Source organism: Ascaphus truei, chromosome 12 (assembly GCF_040206685.1).
Source record: "Ascaphus truei isolate aAscTru1 chromosome 12, aAscTru1.hap1, whole genome shotgun sequence".
Taxonomy (NCBI): domain Eukaryota; kingdom Metazoa; phylum Chordata; class Amphibia; order Anura; family Ascaphidae; genus Ascaphus; species Ascaphus truei.
In genome coordinates this window covers 18,338,825-18,354,273 of record NC_134494.1, presented here as the reverse complement: position 1 = coordinate 18,354,273, position 15,449 = coordinate 18,338,825, and the positions used below count along the sequence as shown (strand labels likewise).

General features: G+C 46.8%; 1 protein-coding gene across 4 annotated transcripts in view; it reads right to left on the bottom strand.

Annotated features, from left to right (window-relative positions):
- The window catches only part of AP2A2 (adaptor related protein complex 2 subunit alpha 2), a 57,442-nt gene that overhangs the window by 12,897 nt on the left and 29,096 nt on the right, over positions 1–15,449 (bottom strand). For all 4 annotated transcript variants that reach the window (XM_075566865.1, XM_075566866.1, XM_075566867.1 and 1 more), the window contains exons 3-12: positions 8,999–9,141; positions 8,320–8,513; positions 7,437–7,566; positions 6,739–6,840; positions 5,994–6,102; positions 4,782–4,932; positions 3,873–4,041; positions 2,864–3,001; positions 2,121–2,303; positions 608–705 (exon numbers count right to left, since the gene is read on the bottom strand). In XM_075566865.1, the coding sequence (XP_075422980.1) occupies positions 608–705; positions 2,121–2,303; positions 2,864–3,001; positions 3,873–4,041; positions 4,782–4,932; positions 5,994–6,102; positions 6,739–6,840; positions 7,437–7,566; positions 8,320–8,513; positions 8,999–9,141 (1,417 nt within the window). The remainder of the gene's footprint in view (positions 1–607; positions 706–2,120; positions 2,304–2,863; positions 3,002–3,872; positions 4,042–4,781; positions 4,933–5,993; positions 6,103–6,738; positions 6,841–7,436; positions 7,567–8,319; positions 8,514–8,998; positions 9,142–15,449) is intronic.

The following is a 15,449-nucleotide window of genomic DNA, read 5'->3' as shown; positions in this document are numbered from 1 at the left end:
TTTTTCCTTCAATTTATGTGCCCACTGCCTTTCTACTTTTGAATCTACTTCATAATGGGATCTACTTCAGAAATAGATCCCCGACAGCATTTGGTGCACCGCTAATTCATGTTCCAGTATAGCGAATGCAGGCTCTTCCAAATCATTTTCAATGTACGGTGTGACACCATCACAAAGCAGCAAAAAGAGTTAAAGGACAAGTATTGGACCTCAGATACATGAAGTGTTTCAATAAAATGAAAGAGGGAAGCATATTTCAGGGCGGGAGAAGTGCTAGATGAAGAGGTCGTAGTCTGACACTCCCGGGTGGGAGTCTCATGGGAAATGTGAGGAAGTACTTTACAGAAAGGGTGCCGAATTCACGGAATAGCCTCCCAATGGAGGTGGTAGAGGCTAACACAGTAAGGAAGTTCTTGGGATAGGCCAGGTTAAATATAGCATGAAAGAAAGCAAAGGATCAAATAGGGTCCGAGGTTTTACAGAAGATAATAATAGGCAGATTAGGTGTGCTAAGGGATTCTCATCTACCCTGTAATCCTGTTTCAACGCATTTCCCTTCCTTTGTTATTAGAAATCATTGATTATAACCGGTTACAGTAGCACTTACCTGGATCGCGGGTCACCGGCAATGAGGTTTCCAAACTCGCCCAAGATGTAACCTCCAACCTTAACCAGGTTTTCATGGCATGCAGGGGCCTGTAGAGCCTGTTAAGCATGTGCAATAAGAGACATGTTACAATTGCATCATCACTTGGCTTTACAAATAATATATATAAATAATAATAAAATATATATAAATAATAATAAAATATATATAAATAATAATAAAATATATATAAATAATAATAAAATATATATATATATATAAATAATTATTATATATATATAATAATTATTTATATATATTTTATATATATATATGAAATAATACTGTATGCTCATTTGCATGTCTTAGACAGGTCTGCAACCCCGCCTTTCACCATTATCACCCAGCACACAGCACTTCCACTGCAGCAAGGGATTCTGGGAAATGGCATGCAAATGGACACACAGTGTCACCTTTTGCTTCCAAATAGCCAGTTAACCAACCCCACACTGATGAGACCCATTAAGGTCGAAACGGTTGTCTGTGGCTGGGTTTTCTGGCTATGCATCTTAACCCTGGCTGTGACCATGCAGCAAGCTTAAGCCTATAGGGAACCATGTTTAAAAATGGTTTTGAAGCAAAAGGTGACACTGTGTGCCCATTTGCATGTCATTTCCCAGAATCCCTTGCTGTAGTGGAAGTGCTGTGTGATAATGGTGAAAGGCAGGGTTGCAGACCTGTCTAAGACATGTAAATCAGCATACAGTAATATTTCCATTTGCTATTTGCTTTGCTGTGGAGGGTTTTGTCACTTTTTTTACTCACCATAACCCACCCAACCACCCACCCACCATACATACATACATACATACTATGTAAATACACTGGAGGGTTAACACCAATGGCCAGACAAGGTTCTGTATATATCCCATGGAAAGGAACAGAGCTTGATGTGTGACGGTATATATTTAGGGAATGGCAAAATTTATCATATAAAATCTTACTTTATTTCAACATATCAAAGGTTCAGTGAACACCTGCATCAGGACATGATATCCACAGAAATGTTGATATGTTTAAATAAAGTAGGATTTTATGATTACAAGGCCGCGCTTATACTGCCGGCGACGGCAACGTCGCCCGAAAACAAATGCATTGTCGCCGGTGCAAGCGCTTGTAGTAAGCGCGACGGCGACAAAGCGAAGCGATTTTTGGTAGCCGTAAATATTTGATTTTTCAGGGGCTGTCGCCTCATGTGACAGCCCTTGAACCTATCTGTAGCCTGGTCGCCCGCGACGCCGCCGCAAAGCGAAATACAACTTTCGCTTGCGGCGACGGGTGACGTCATGCGTCGCCAGCACTATAAGCGCGGCCTTAGACTAGTGTGCTAGTCCCTAATTACAAGTGTGAAGTTAAAGTACCTGCATTTGAATAGGCACCCAGCAGTGGTAATGAAATAAGAAGTGTGTTCTCGTATGCAATATAATAAGGTATGGATCGTATACAGCACCAATAAAGAGAGCCCTGCTCTCACCTCGAAGACGGTCTTGGCCGCGTAACCTTGCACATCGTCCCTGTTGATGACGATCTGGATGACACGGTACCAGACCTCCTCGCTCACGTAATCCCCCGCAATGCGGATGAGGTTCAGGATTGTGTCCACATACCAGGTGTAATCCACAGCGTATTTCTCTGCCAGGATTGCCACCTTCAGTACCTTGGAGAGGAAGAATACATGTGTGATTGGTCCCTCCTGCATTACCCTGCCGTGGATGAGACTAGCAAGTGCTTAGGTCTCTTCTCTGTGACAAGGTGTCACTCGTTTTCATAAGGAACAAACATAAGTAGCCAAAGATCCCTTCAGTCTGTGTCATAATGTCGCCTGTTGACTAAAGGGAAAGACATGACTAGCCATAAAGCCCCATACAGCTTATGTCATTCCGCAGTGGAAGGAACAGACTAAATAGCACATAGGTCCTGTGTGTCCCGTTATCAACCTCCAATTCGGCCACGATTCATCCCCTTCCTACCTCCATGTCTCAGCTTTGCCACCTCACGTGTCTCTTCTCTGACACAGTACCTGGTAGTTAAGGATCTAGGCTATGATCTTCTATAGAAGCTCCGTCTGTCTCACAACTTCACACTTTGAATGTCAGGAGTCATAGATCCCCCTCTGTCATGGGAGCTACAGACTAGATAAGTGTGTCACCACGTTGTCCTTTTCCTACATCCCTGTCACAACTTTGTAATTCGTCTCAGTTTCACTGTGCTCCTTACGATCTCCTCGCGGATGGAGTAATCCGCTGTCTCCAGGTAATTCAGCATCTCGGCCACAATCTGCTGAGCGTTGCTCCGATCGCACATGGCATAAAGGAGATCCACTGCTCGCTGCCGCACACTCACGTCCCTCTCTGTCTGCATAGTTAATAGGGAGAACATGTTGTACTTGGCTTGTCATTCAAGGACCTGAGACTTCAATCCATTAAGATTCTTAACTAAAACAGCAGATGAAGAAGAGGGACTAGAACAGTGCAGGATAAGAATCCTGAGGAATGTGTGGGGATTGTCAACATGCTGGAACCTCTCGGACTACTTCAGTGTCACAAATCGCATCATAAATTAAAGACGGACGACTCCTGACACCAGAAGAAAAAAGTAAACGTATCCCAATTTTTGTATTGTAGTTCTGTTTCTTCAACCTACTTAAACGTTAACATGTCAAGGCTACAATTTAAATAAAAAAGGGGGGGGGGGGTAATAAAATTGGCCTTGCTCTGAATAATATACTTTAATACAAATATAGGATAAGTATTTAACATAGGTTGAACTCTATGGACAGATTTATTCATTTCAACCTCATACTATATAACGATGTAACAGGGTTAATGGCACCGTACTCTTATGCCTCATGCATGGGATTCCTCAAGGTCAAGCTGAGCTTTTGTGGCTTCCAGGAACCGTGCCAGTGAGAAAGCCTCCAAGCACATAAAGAGGGAGATGCCACCAAAGCCATTAACTCATTACAAATCAGGGTCTCCATTTCTAAAACCAATAGGCATGTTTGAAACTGTAGATGAATAGAACATTCCAAGAGCTGATCGGAGGATACAAGTTTTGTGTTTTAACAATGTGATCCTATCCGAATGCTCTATTTCTGAACGTGTGTAAAAGGTGATTCCAGCGGAACCGTGGTATGGTCCCGCCTGAAACGTGCAGTGTGAGCGTATGGCTTTTGACCACTCCTGTCTAGTTAGCTTCATTAGAAGGCAGGAAGGGCCCTTCTCACCTTCAGCGCGTTGATGACCGTTTCAATGTGCGTCTTGACAGCCTCGTGTGAGAACTCTGAACTGGCCAGCGTGCACATGCTCTCTAGAGCCAAGTAACGCAGATTTGTCTCACGGTGCTGCAGGAACTGGCCAAGCTGGTTACACGCTCGGACCAACAGGTTGGGCTCACTGAAGAGCAGGAGAGAAGAGATGAAGGGGCTATGCATCAAGCTATGGAAATAACCCTTCTAAAGTGAAGTTGGGGCTTAGTGGTAGTCTTCTACTGCATCTCAATGTCAATAAATGAAAGCACTCTTGGTGCTGCATAACGATCGAGTAATGAATATAGAATGACTTATAGAAGCAGTTACGGGAGGAGTTGTTCTAGGAAATGGTTACAAGGACGGGTAGAGGAAGATCTAAAGGGCCCAGTTACCGAAGCAGTTACAGTAAGAGTTATATTGGTGGGTATGGGAAGAGAAAGGGAGCAGTTATAGAAGCAATTGCAAGAGGAGATATAGGGAGCAGTTACAGGGGGAGTGTTAAAAGGAGCAAATAAAGTAGGAGTTAGAAGGAGTGGTCATAGGAGATGTTAGGGGAGGAGATGCATATCATAATGCTATAATGAATTTAAAAAAGAGAGAATCAACATTAACTGTTTTTCGCTCTCTCTGCCTTTGATTAAATATTCTAGATCTGAGGTGGCTTTACCCTCTGTGTCCAAGTAAATGGGTAAAAAAAAAAAAAAACACGTAGATTTTACAGCAGTACAAAATGAAGCGGCAAATATTAGCAGTTTGATACAGAGGCACCAGGAAGGTATCAGAGATACTGAACTTCATTGTGTAACTGGGAGCTGCTCCATCAAGGAATCCGAAATTCATCCAACTAAGTTGGGAAGATGGAGATACCCTGAAAGAACGTCTCACCTGTCATGGTAAATGATCAGACTGATGGCCTCAAAAAGCACGGCGTTCTTGGCATTGGAGTGCTGCACTTTTTTGGATTTAGGGGGCTCCTGGGCCTTGTTCAGGATGGTCTCCAGGCACTCGGTCAGTCGGCCTCGGACTGCAGCATCCTCTGGAAGAAAGACAAATCATGTGAGCGGGCGAGGATGGCGTTCTATGGCGAGGAGGTTCTAAGCATCGTAGTACAGCAAATCATGTTCATCTTCTTGGAGCAAGTGTGTGTAGAAACCCAACATCATCATGATACAGTTCACCATCAGCCTGGTCTAAAGATTATCAGCATAATTATATAGCGTGGCATGTTCATTTTCAGGGGTTGGGTGTGTGTAGAGATCCTCAGCATGTTCATTTTCAGGGGGCTAAACAGATTGCCAGCATCACTAAGTACTGAAGCATGTTGACATTCAAGTGTCTCGTTATTTTGTTGCTGCGATGGAATAAATGCGGTTTTGATACAGAATGGCAAGTAGCTGAAAACGTGCAGTCACACTTCTTATAAAACTTTACATCATTGCATGAGGATTTTTTCAGCAGGCTCAAATCGGATGGATTAGCCTTTTAAAGCAGCAATAGATAGGGCATAGTAAATGGTTCTTATCTGCTGTCCGCTTATATGTTTCATGACGCAACCTTGTTCACACAAGCAGAAGAAGACCCCCTTCCCTCATGACCTAACGTTTATGAACTATTTTAGTTTGAAACACATCCCTGGAACAAAGCTCATCGTAGCTCTGCATCTCAGAAAAGGAAAACAGCATAAAGATACTGAAAACAGGAGAGGTTTCAGAGGCACTATGACACCTTAGTGGTGGCAGGTCCTGCCAGCAGTGAAGGACTTAGGGCTTAAATTTACGATATGCAGAGGCTGAGCGGGAAGATTATGTGTGTATGCCTTTTACCGCTTCTATAAATAGCATTTTGGCTGTCAATGCTCAGGCATCGTTCTCCCACATCAGGCCGAGTAATTTGGGTATCGCACTAGTTGTTGCTGCACAAGAACTCTCATGACCAGTGATAGATGGTTTCAAATCCTGAAGTCACCAGAAGAGCATTGCATCTTTCCCACTGTGCCTGGTCTCATTAACAGAGTCTGACCCTTTTCTCACACTAAGTCACTGGTTCTGTCTCAGAGTTAATGTGTTACTTGCTTCTATATTTGGCACACAATATTACCTGGGGGAGGGTAACACTGTAACAGCCTTAACAGCTTCACAGACAGCCAGGGAGCGGGCACAAAGTAATAGGTGTAATCCTGAAGATCTGTTGAGGCCGACGTGACTATCTGAGTATGAAAATACATATTCACGTGTTATTCTAAGTCCATAATGAGAACACAGAGGGGTGACTATCACAAGTGCATAGTTATACTACTGAATGTCACAATTATACAGCATCACAAGGGACTAATGTACTCCAGTAAAAGACAACAGAGTTTTGGTTTATGTCATATGTTGCAAAATCTTATGGGTACCAACTCAAACTCTATCCTTCATTTTTTTTTTTTATGTTGCATTGTAGGACAACAGCATTCAGCAGTCCAATATCAATATCATAGGCCACAAATATTCTAAAAAGCAATAATAATGAAAACAAATTGTTTAAAGTGAAATCGAAGAAAAACGTAAAAAAGTTAAACACACACACACACACAGGGAAAAGTGATGGCCATTTAAGAAATGTACTACTAGTGCAGGTTAAAATTCTGCAATAATGCCAATTGCATGGTGAAACTGCCAGGTTGTGCAAAATATTTTAATTTGATCAATCAAACCATATCAACAAACATCAAACATAACTATAAGTGGGGAACAACGTCTGGCCTGACGCATTTCACAACAAGTGTTGCTTCAAAGGATCGAAGTAGAAAAAGGGCCCGTCAAAAGGTTACTGAACCAAACAAATAAATCAGTGTGGTTACCCGGCTCAGTCTGGATACAGCCAAAGATACGGATGTTTTAAACTCCTCAGGGTTCTTCTGTGCCAATGTAGTGATCAGACTGGTAGCAGCAGTTACCACACCCTAAAGAGACAAGAGGTGTGAGGTAGGTTTTATGCCACGAGGACTGTAAAGTCAACCAGAGTATGCAGATAACGCGCTTCACTGCCAGAGGGACGACTCTGCCCTTGGAGTGAAGAATTACAGTGCAAGGATGTGATCATGGTGTTGCTATGTGGGCATATTAAGTAACAGCTCTGTGTCTCAGCATTACCCAGCAGTGGGAGGGATAGGCTCAATGGGTAACAAGTACCTTCTGTCTTTGTCACTGTCAACCTGCAGTGAGCGGGATAGATTTAATGGGCCAGATCCCTTCTTCACGTGACCCTGTGTTATACTGCAGAAGGAGGGACATAGGGTTTTGCCACAGTTATCTGGGAAACAAAGTTGCTTCCAAAAGGGGAGACTAATCCTGCAAGAAATGTTTAAGCAGCGGGAGATAGAAGAACACTAAGTGGCTTTTTCCACATCCACCTAAGTGGACGATCAACCAAAAATATCCCATTATGGTCAACGGGAGATTTAGTCTGAAAAAACCCCAATAGGCCGCTTCGCAGATATGAATAAACCCCGTAATCTCCCCCCCCCCCAAAAAAAGCAATGTGGCATGCCCTCCTTACCAGGTGTTGGTCATTAAGAAGATGCACCACTCGTGACGTCCACTCGCTGGTGAGCACAAGGTCAGGGGAGGTGCGGTATAGACGCAGCAGGCAGAGGGCGGCACTCTGTTTCACGCTGTCCATCGTGTCCCTGACACACACACCAAGGAGATCAGAAGAGGCAAATCTCAGCACTCAAAAGTAAGTGTCGCTCGTCCAGCAAGCTTACCAGAGCGCTGACACAATTGGGTTACGGTGGGTTAAAAAAAAAAAGTGTTACAAAATACCCTCCACCATACAAAGTAAAGATCGAGAACCAATGAGTGTATATGCATGTCACTTATGGGTTCTCTAGCTGTTCCATACTTTGTACAGTGGTGGGTCTTTGTTCCTTTTTCAGCCACCATAACGTGTCTGGTTTTCACCCACTACGAGCTTCACAATATGCAATCAGTGACCAAGCTCAACCTGAGGCGTCCAAAAGGACATCTCTGCCACAGAGTGAGTCCACCAACTATACGTTTCCTTGTACCAGGCCGAGCTGTGCAAGCCGTGTAAAGTTGCCCTTTTTCTAGGGATTCCATTGGATGCTCATTTGCATGCTACTATGCAATCTTTCTCTGCAGCAGATTATATGTATATTTTAACTCCTTGAGTGCCCCCATGACAGCCACTACATTCTGGGCTCACGTAATCAGGCACGCAGGGTAAGGGAAGATGGACCAAAAGGACTGAGGTAATTCTAGGAATTATTAGGTTAAAACCTTCAATGCCAGAGGAAACACCACCAACAACTAAACCGTTCTTGGTACAGATTCCAAGATTTACCCAAAGCCTCTCAGGCAGTGAAGGTGTAAAACCGACATGGGCTAGCTCCTTGGTCAACGTCCCCAGCCGTTCTTACCCGGCCACCAGCACTCTCGGGATATCCCCAGCGAAGGCCTCGGCCATCTCTCGGCTGCCCACATTAGCGATGCAATGCAAGGCCAACCCCATGAAGGTGGGGTTACGGCTGGACAGGTCATTCTTGATGGCGTTGTTGATAAGACGAATGAGCTCACTGTTGGAGTTCACCAGCACAGAGATGAACAGGTAACCCTGTGGGAAGAAGGGAAGAACATTACCCACTTCAACTTGAACAGAGCGATCATTCAGGATCAAAGAGGCAAAATATGTACTTGGGTTAAAGATAGATTGTCAGGAGAGACTTAAAAGGTTACATGTCCCATCTATGTCACGGTCACACTGCGGTGGCAAGGACAAACTCAATGGCCAATGGGGCCCGCTCTATCTTATGTCACTGTCACAATGTAGGGACCAGGACAAATTCAGTGGGTCACCAATCTTCCCAATGTGTCACTGTGTCAGTCTGCAGAGGCAAACTCCATGGGCCCTTCTGTTTACCCAATCGTGGGGCAGCTAGTCATTATATAGAACGATTAGGGAGTGCAGAGAAGAGGAAGGAGGAGTTCAAAACAAGGAGGAAGGCGAGGGAGATTAGAGAGAAGAGAAGGGGGCCAGAGCAAGGAGCAGGAAGGCTGCTTCCATGTGTCCGAGGCGAGGGAGGAGGAAGCCTGACTCACAATCTGCTTCTCTGTGTACTTGTTGGAGCTCAACAGATTCACTGCCTCCATGTGGCCAAAGTCGATATCATGGCCGAGCAGGAAGATAAATAGCAGCTTGCACACATATTTCTTCTTGCTGTAGCCATCCAGAGCCTTGTCTCCTGCGGGTGTGGGAAGACACAGTAAGACACGCACACACAATCCAAAATGGACCTTCACGCCCCCTTCATCACACTGTACACTATAAACGCTTAAACACTTGCAGTTATAACATGTCGATTGATACATTCGTACCAGGACAAAACATTTTCATTCGTGTCATTTTTATACACGCAAACCGAGGTATCATTCACCCACTGAATGAAGAGCCACTTAAAGAGGAAGATATCCTTGTTTAAAGATTTCTTCACAATACTGTACAGGGTGTCAGATTTCAACCTTCACATTTTTCCTCTGCTCGCCGATTTAATTTATTTATTTCATTGCTAAGCAAGGAGCCAAAAACCCTCAACTAATCTAAGAAGATGAAGGTCAGGCATTTTTGAACGATGAGATCTTGTGCAGTTCGCCAGGAAAACATCTCTGTGCTGCCTGATGGAAGGAAGGTAATGAGAAGAAAACAGCAGGAGTTGCCATGTGAGCGAGCACTCAACTGAAGGCTTCAGGGCATCTTAAATAAAAATGTAAATAAAAGCCAGATCATAATTTAAAAATAAATAAATAAGGTTGGTAATCGGATTTGAAGGGCATTGCATGAAGTTCTATGTTAAATTCATGTTCATTAAAATGTTATTTGAGGGGGGGGAGGAGTGGAACCTTTAAAGGGCCAGTGTTTCCCAGGACAAAAGTGAACCATGGTCAGTGGCACATTGACTAGGTTAAAAAAATATATATTTTACTTTCATGTTAACCCCTTCAGTACACTAATGACGTGGTGTGCGTCACGAAAAGGGCCTCCACAGGGGCCTCGATGACGTACACCATACATCACGGTCCTGTGCTAGTTTTTTTAAGGGGCTGCATGCGATTGACGCTCCAGATCGCATACCACACCACTTAAGGGGGTGGGGGGACTGCTCAAAAGGCTCAGGAAGTGCCAGGGAGAGGGGCTCTGTGGACACAGAGCTGGGGATGACCCTCTGGCGCTGAAAAGGTTGAACCTGCTTTGGCAGGTTGACCGTCTTTATCCAATGTCTTCTGACGAATAAGACAGTACATCGGCCCCCAAAACTAGAGGTGAACTTGTTTTGCCCATTGTTTGTACAGTAATTATGAAGCCGTCATGAATAAAACCGATAGGTACAAGAAAGCATATTCATTTTTCCCAAGTTAACCAGTTCTTTTCTGAAGAAGCCGAAGCTGTGCAATGTGTTGCAGGACCCTGTAGCAGCAAAGGGCTTAAATAGGATGCATGACTGAGCGCTTTTCACTTTGAAAAGGAAGGACTAATTGTCTCTGACCCTTTCCTGTTTTTAGCTTTTTGAGGAACCTCTCCGTGGATTTTGTCTTCATTTCTGCTGCCTCAGCTCCCTCTGTGTACTCACACATCCCTCACCCCTCTGTCCCCTTCCTCTGCAATTCCTGTTCTCTGCTCCCTCAACACATTAGCCTGACATGAGCCGTGGACACCATCTCCCCCCCCCCGCCCCCCCTCTCTCCGGCTTACAGCACTTTAAATAACACAAAACATGCTTTCTTAATAGAAATCATCTTTACTTTCCATCTTCTCATCCTCATCACACACACAATTTATTGTCAAACCTTGCAGCCGAGTTCATGGACAGTGCAAAGTTATTTTGAAGGGGGTCTCAAATATGGCCACCGTTGTGAAAGAAATGCTGACTCAAAGAAATGCTAAATTCTTACATAATCTAGTACCATCCATAAACTTGCCCGTAAAGAAAGCAATGCGCAAAATATAAATAAATATACATGTATACAGACACACAAATAAAAGTACATACATTTTGGGAAAATATGTACACACACACACACACACAAACAGTGCCTAAGGCAGCGTTGCAAAAAATTATTCTGGGGGGCGCGGGCGGTTGCTGGGGTCCAGCGCTATTCCCCCAAGGCATTTAAATTAATGCCAGGGGATCACGTGAGGCCTCTGCAACTAACTTACCTTCGGCGACGCATCGTCATGGCAACGTGGCGTCAAATGACACCGCGGGGTTATGTGGTGTCACGTTGGCATGGCAAAGTGACGTCACATGACGCCGGAGAGGAGGTAAGGGCGCGAGCAGAGAGGGAAGCAGGAGGGAGGACGCGAGCAGGAAAGATTGCGCAGCGCTGGCCTAGGGGCTGTTATATAGTGGCCGCGGCAGTGAGAGGGGGGAAGATGGGGAAAAGAACGCATTTGTGCTGCTACCAGCGCTGTAATGTATGTGTGTGTATTTGTGCTGCTACCAGCGCTGTAATGTATGTGTGTGTATTTGTGCTGCTACCAGCGCTGTAATGTATGTGTGTGTATTTGTGCTGCTACCAGCGCTGTAATGTATGTGTGTGTATTTGTGCTGCTACCAGCGCTGTAATATATGTGTGAATGAATGTGTGTGTGTGTGAATGTGTGTGTATGTGTTTATGTGTCAAAGTTAAATAAAAATTATCTTTATTATGAAACTTATTTTAAAAATATTATTTAATTCATTATTAACACACACACACACACACACACACACACACACACACACACACACACACACACACACACACACACACACACACACACACACACACACACACACACACACACACACACACACACACACACAAATCAATTCATAGCAGGAAAATAAAGGTCACCCATGGGGTGCACAATAAAATGTACAGTGCATGCAGAATAGCTTTATTTTTCTAAATGCATTCCACTGCAATAATAATAATAAATGTATTGACCCCCACAGAACCTCTTAAGAACAGAGAGATGAGCAAACACAAGACACCTACCTAAACACCAGAAACGGTGAGAAATGTTTCAATGCGATGACTTAGTCACAGCAATGATAGAAAGTTTCAGAGGACTTGCAACAGAAGCAGAGAAAAGCCGAGGACAAGAGAAATAGCAGCAGAACCACAGGAAAGAAAACCGATACAATGTATAACAATACAATGAAGGAAGCTGGAAACACAGCTGTGGAGCTGCAAGGCAAAAATCAAAGCCACAAAAAAACAAAACGTTATCAAAACAAAAGCAATCAAGATACAAAGCCACGTCAGAGCAAGAAGCAGGCAGATGGTAGGGCTCGAGCATATGAAATACCTACAGAAATCCCTACCTATAGTATTAGGAGAACCATACAAAAAGGAAATAGAACAAGCTATAGCATATCATGTGTGTGTGTGTGTGTGTGTTTTTACCCTTTAAGTTAAGGCAGGGGAGCGGAAACTTTTGGAGCTGCGCCCCCTGCCTGCTCCTGCAGCCACTTGTGCCCCCCTTACTGTTAGACCAGCCCCCCCCCCCCCCCCCGTGTCGGCGGTATTGCCGCCCCCCCGCCATTTCACACCTTACGAGCCCCCTCCCCATGTATTTCTCTCCCTTCCGTCTCACTCTCCCGCCTCGCATGTATTTCTCTCCCCTGCTTCTCACTCTTAGGCTGCGTCCATGGAAGGAAAAGCAGCTCTGAGCCGTGCGGACGCTCCGCGCTGAGCCCCGGCATCCTCAATGAGGATGTCTTGAGAGGGGGCTCACGCGAGCGTCCGCAGGCGTGCTGAGGAGCTGGGTTTTTCAGCCGACAGCCAATGCTGTTTTTCAGCGCGCTGTCGGCTGAAAACCTCCAATCACAGCAAAGCAGCGTCAACGTCACGGCGCCGTGACGTCAACGCCATGACGTTGACATCGGTGCGTCGCGGGCTATTGGCCCAGCGACGTCACTGCCCCGCCTCCCCCCACCTCCCGATGGCGCACGCTGGCTCGCCTGCCAGTCCATGGGATCGCGGCTGACCGGGCAGGCGAGCCTCAGCGTCAGCGTGGAGGAGCGCGGGCTGAGGCTCTATGGACACAGCCTTACCCCCTCTTTTCTCACTCACCCCCTCTATCCTCTCCCTCCGTCAATTACCCCAAGCTCACTCATTCCCTCCCCCCCAACAAGATATATATCAAAAAACTTCCCATCCCCAAATACATATTAAAAAAAAAATACATATATAAACACACACCTTACTGGGAATGTGTGTGTGTTTATACACACACACACAATATATATGTATATATGTATATATGCGCGCGCGCACACACGCACGTACGCACGCACACACACACACACGTACACACACGTACACACGCACGTACACGCACGTACACACGCACGTACACACGCACGTACACACGCACGTACACACGCACGTACACACGCACGCACATACACACACACGCACGTATTGGGAGGGGATTGGGAGGGGGTTGGGAGGGGGTTGCCGGTGGTGCTGCGGGGGAGGGTGGGCTAGATGGCTGCGGGCCCTGATGCTGCTGGGGCTGGTGGGATGGCCCGGTGCAGCGGGGGGGGGGGGGGGGTGAGGGGGACACACACGTCCCTGCGCTGCTGCGGGACTGCCCTGTACTGCGGCGGGGGGGCCCTGTGCTGCGGAGGTGAGGCGGGGGGGCCCTGTGCTGCGGAGGTGAGGCGGGGGGATCCTGTGCTGCAGCGGGGGGGCCCTGTACTGCGGCGGGGGGGCCCTGTGCTGCGGAGGTGAGGCGGGGGGGCCCTGTGCTGCAGAGGTGAGGCGGGGGGGCCCTGTGCTGCGGAGGTGAGGCGGGGGGATCCTGTGCTGCGGAGGTGAGGCGGGGGGATCCTGTGCTGCGGAGGTGAGGCGGGGGGATCCTGTGCTGCGGAGGTGAGGCGGGGGGATCCTGTGCTGCGGAGGTGAGGCGGGGGGATCCTGTGCTGCGGAGGTGAGGCGGGGGGATCCTGTGCTGCGGAGGTGAGGCGAGGGGATCCTGTGCTGCGGGGGGGCCCGGTCCTGCGAGGGGGGGGGATGACGGTGCTGTGAGGGGAGGGGGGGTGACGGTGCTGTGAGGGGAGGGGGAGTGACGGTGCTGCGAGGGGAGGGGGGGTGACGGTGATGGTGCTGGTTGGTGCTGTGGGGGGGCTCGGCGGCTGATCACCGCAGTTGCCGCGGGCCCGCTGCAGGCACCTGTTCCAATGCTGCTCCCGTGCGCGCCGGGCTTCCCTCTCCCGCCGGAAGCTTAAGCCACTTCACTTCCAGCGCTGCCGATAGGGAGACCAGCACCGGCCAGGTGCAGTTTTTTTTTAAAATATATATTAAATTACCGGGCGGCTGGGCCCCCCTGACCCACGGGGCCCGGACGCCAGTGCCCTTTGTCCCCCACTGTTGGCGGCCCTGCCATGGCAACGCGACGTCATATGATGTCGCGGGGTCATTTGACGCGGCACAACACTCCAGCTGAAACCCTGTAAGTAGGTTTGAGGCCTCATGCAGCCCCCGTCATTTAATTTAAATGCCTGGGGGAAGAGCGTGGGGCCTCTGCAAACACCCGCACCCCCACAGAAAAATCTAGCGCTCCCCCCCGAGGGGCGCGCCCCCCTGTTTGTGCACCTCTGAGTTAAGGAACCCTATAATTATATTGTGACATTCTGAAGAACGTCAGCCCTCATATGCATTGTAAGGAACCCCAACCCTCTCTAATAGCGCGTCTGAGATCAAATGCATTGTAAGGAACCCCAACCCTCTCTAATAGCGCATCTGAGATCAGATGCATTGTAAGGAACCCCAACCCTCTCTAAGTGTGTCTAAGATCTGATGCATTGTATGTTCTTCTGTATTTGGTACAAGTTACCAATGACCTAAACATTGCAGGGAACCAATTAGGGATGCCCGGGGAACCCAAGGGTCGTAGGAAGCCCTGTTGAAAAACACTGAAAATAAAACATAGTGACAGCAAACAAAAACCATGTAAGGCTGCGCTTATAGTGCCGGCGTTAGCAACATGACGTAGCTTCAAAACAGATGCATACAGCTGCACATCAAGGAACGTGGTTTATATGATTCAGTGCAACAAATGTGACCAGGGATGCTACATTGGGGAAACCAGCCAAAAACTGCAAGGCAGAATGAATATGCACAGACACTCTATACTACACCACGAAGAAGGAAGATACTGCTCACCTGTGGGACATAATTTCTCACAGCCAGATCATTCCATAAGTGATTTAAAAATCTAAATCCTCAATGGAATGTTCAAACGCGCCCAAGAACGGAAAACATCTGAACTCAGAATGATGAGACTGTCACCAAAACAAGTGGACTTAATGCAGACATGGGGTTTCTCACACACTATAATAATTTGTTGTAATGGTCCTCCTAGCCATTGTGCCATCCTATACATTCTCCCCCACACCCCAAGCTTCCTCTTCCCCCTTTGTGCTGCTGTGGATGTACAGTCCCCATCCCCAATTCTCACCTTCCTTATCTCTGTTTTAACACCCTTCCAGTGCCTTCCCCA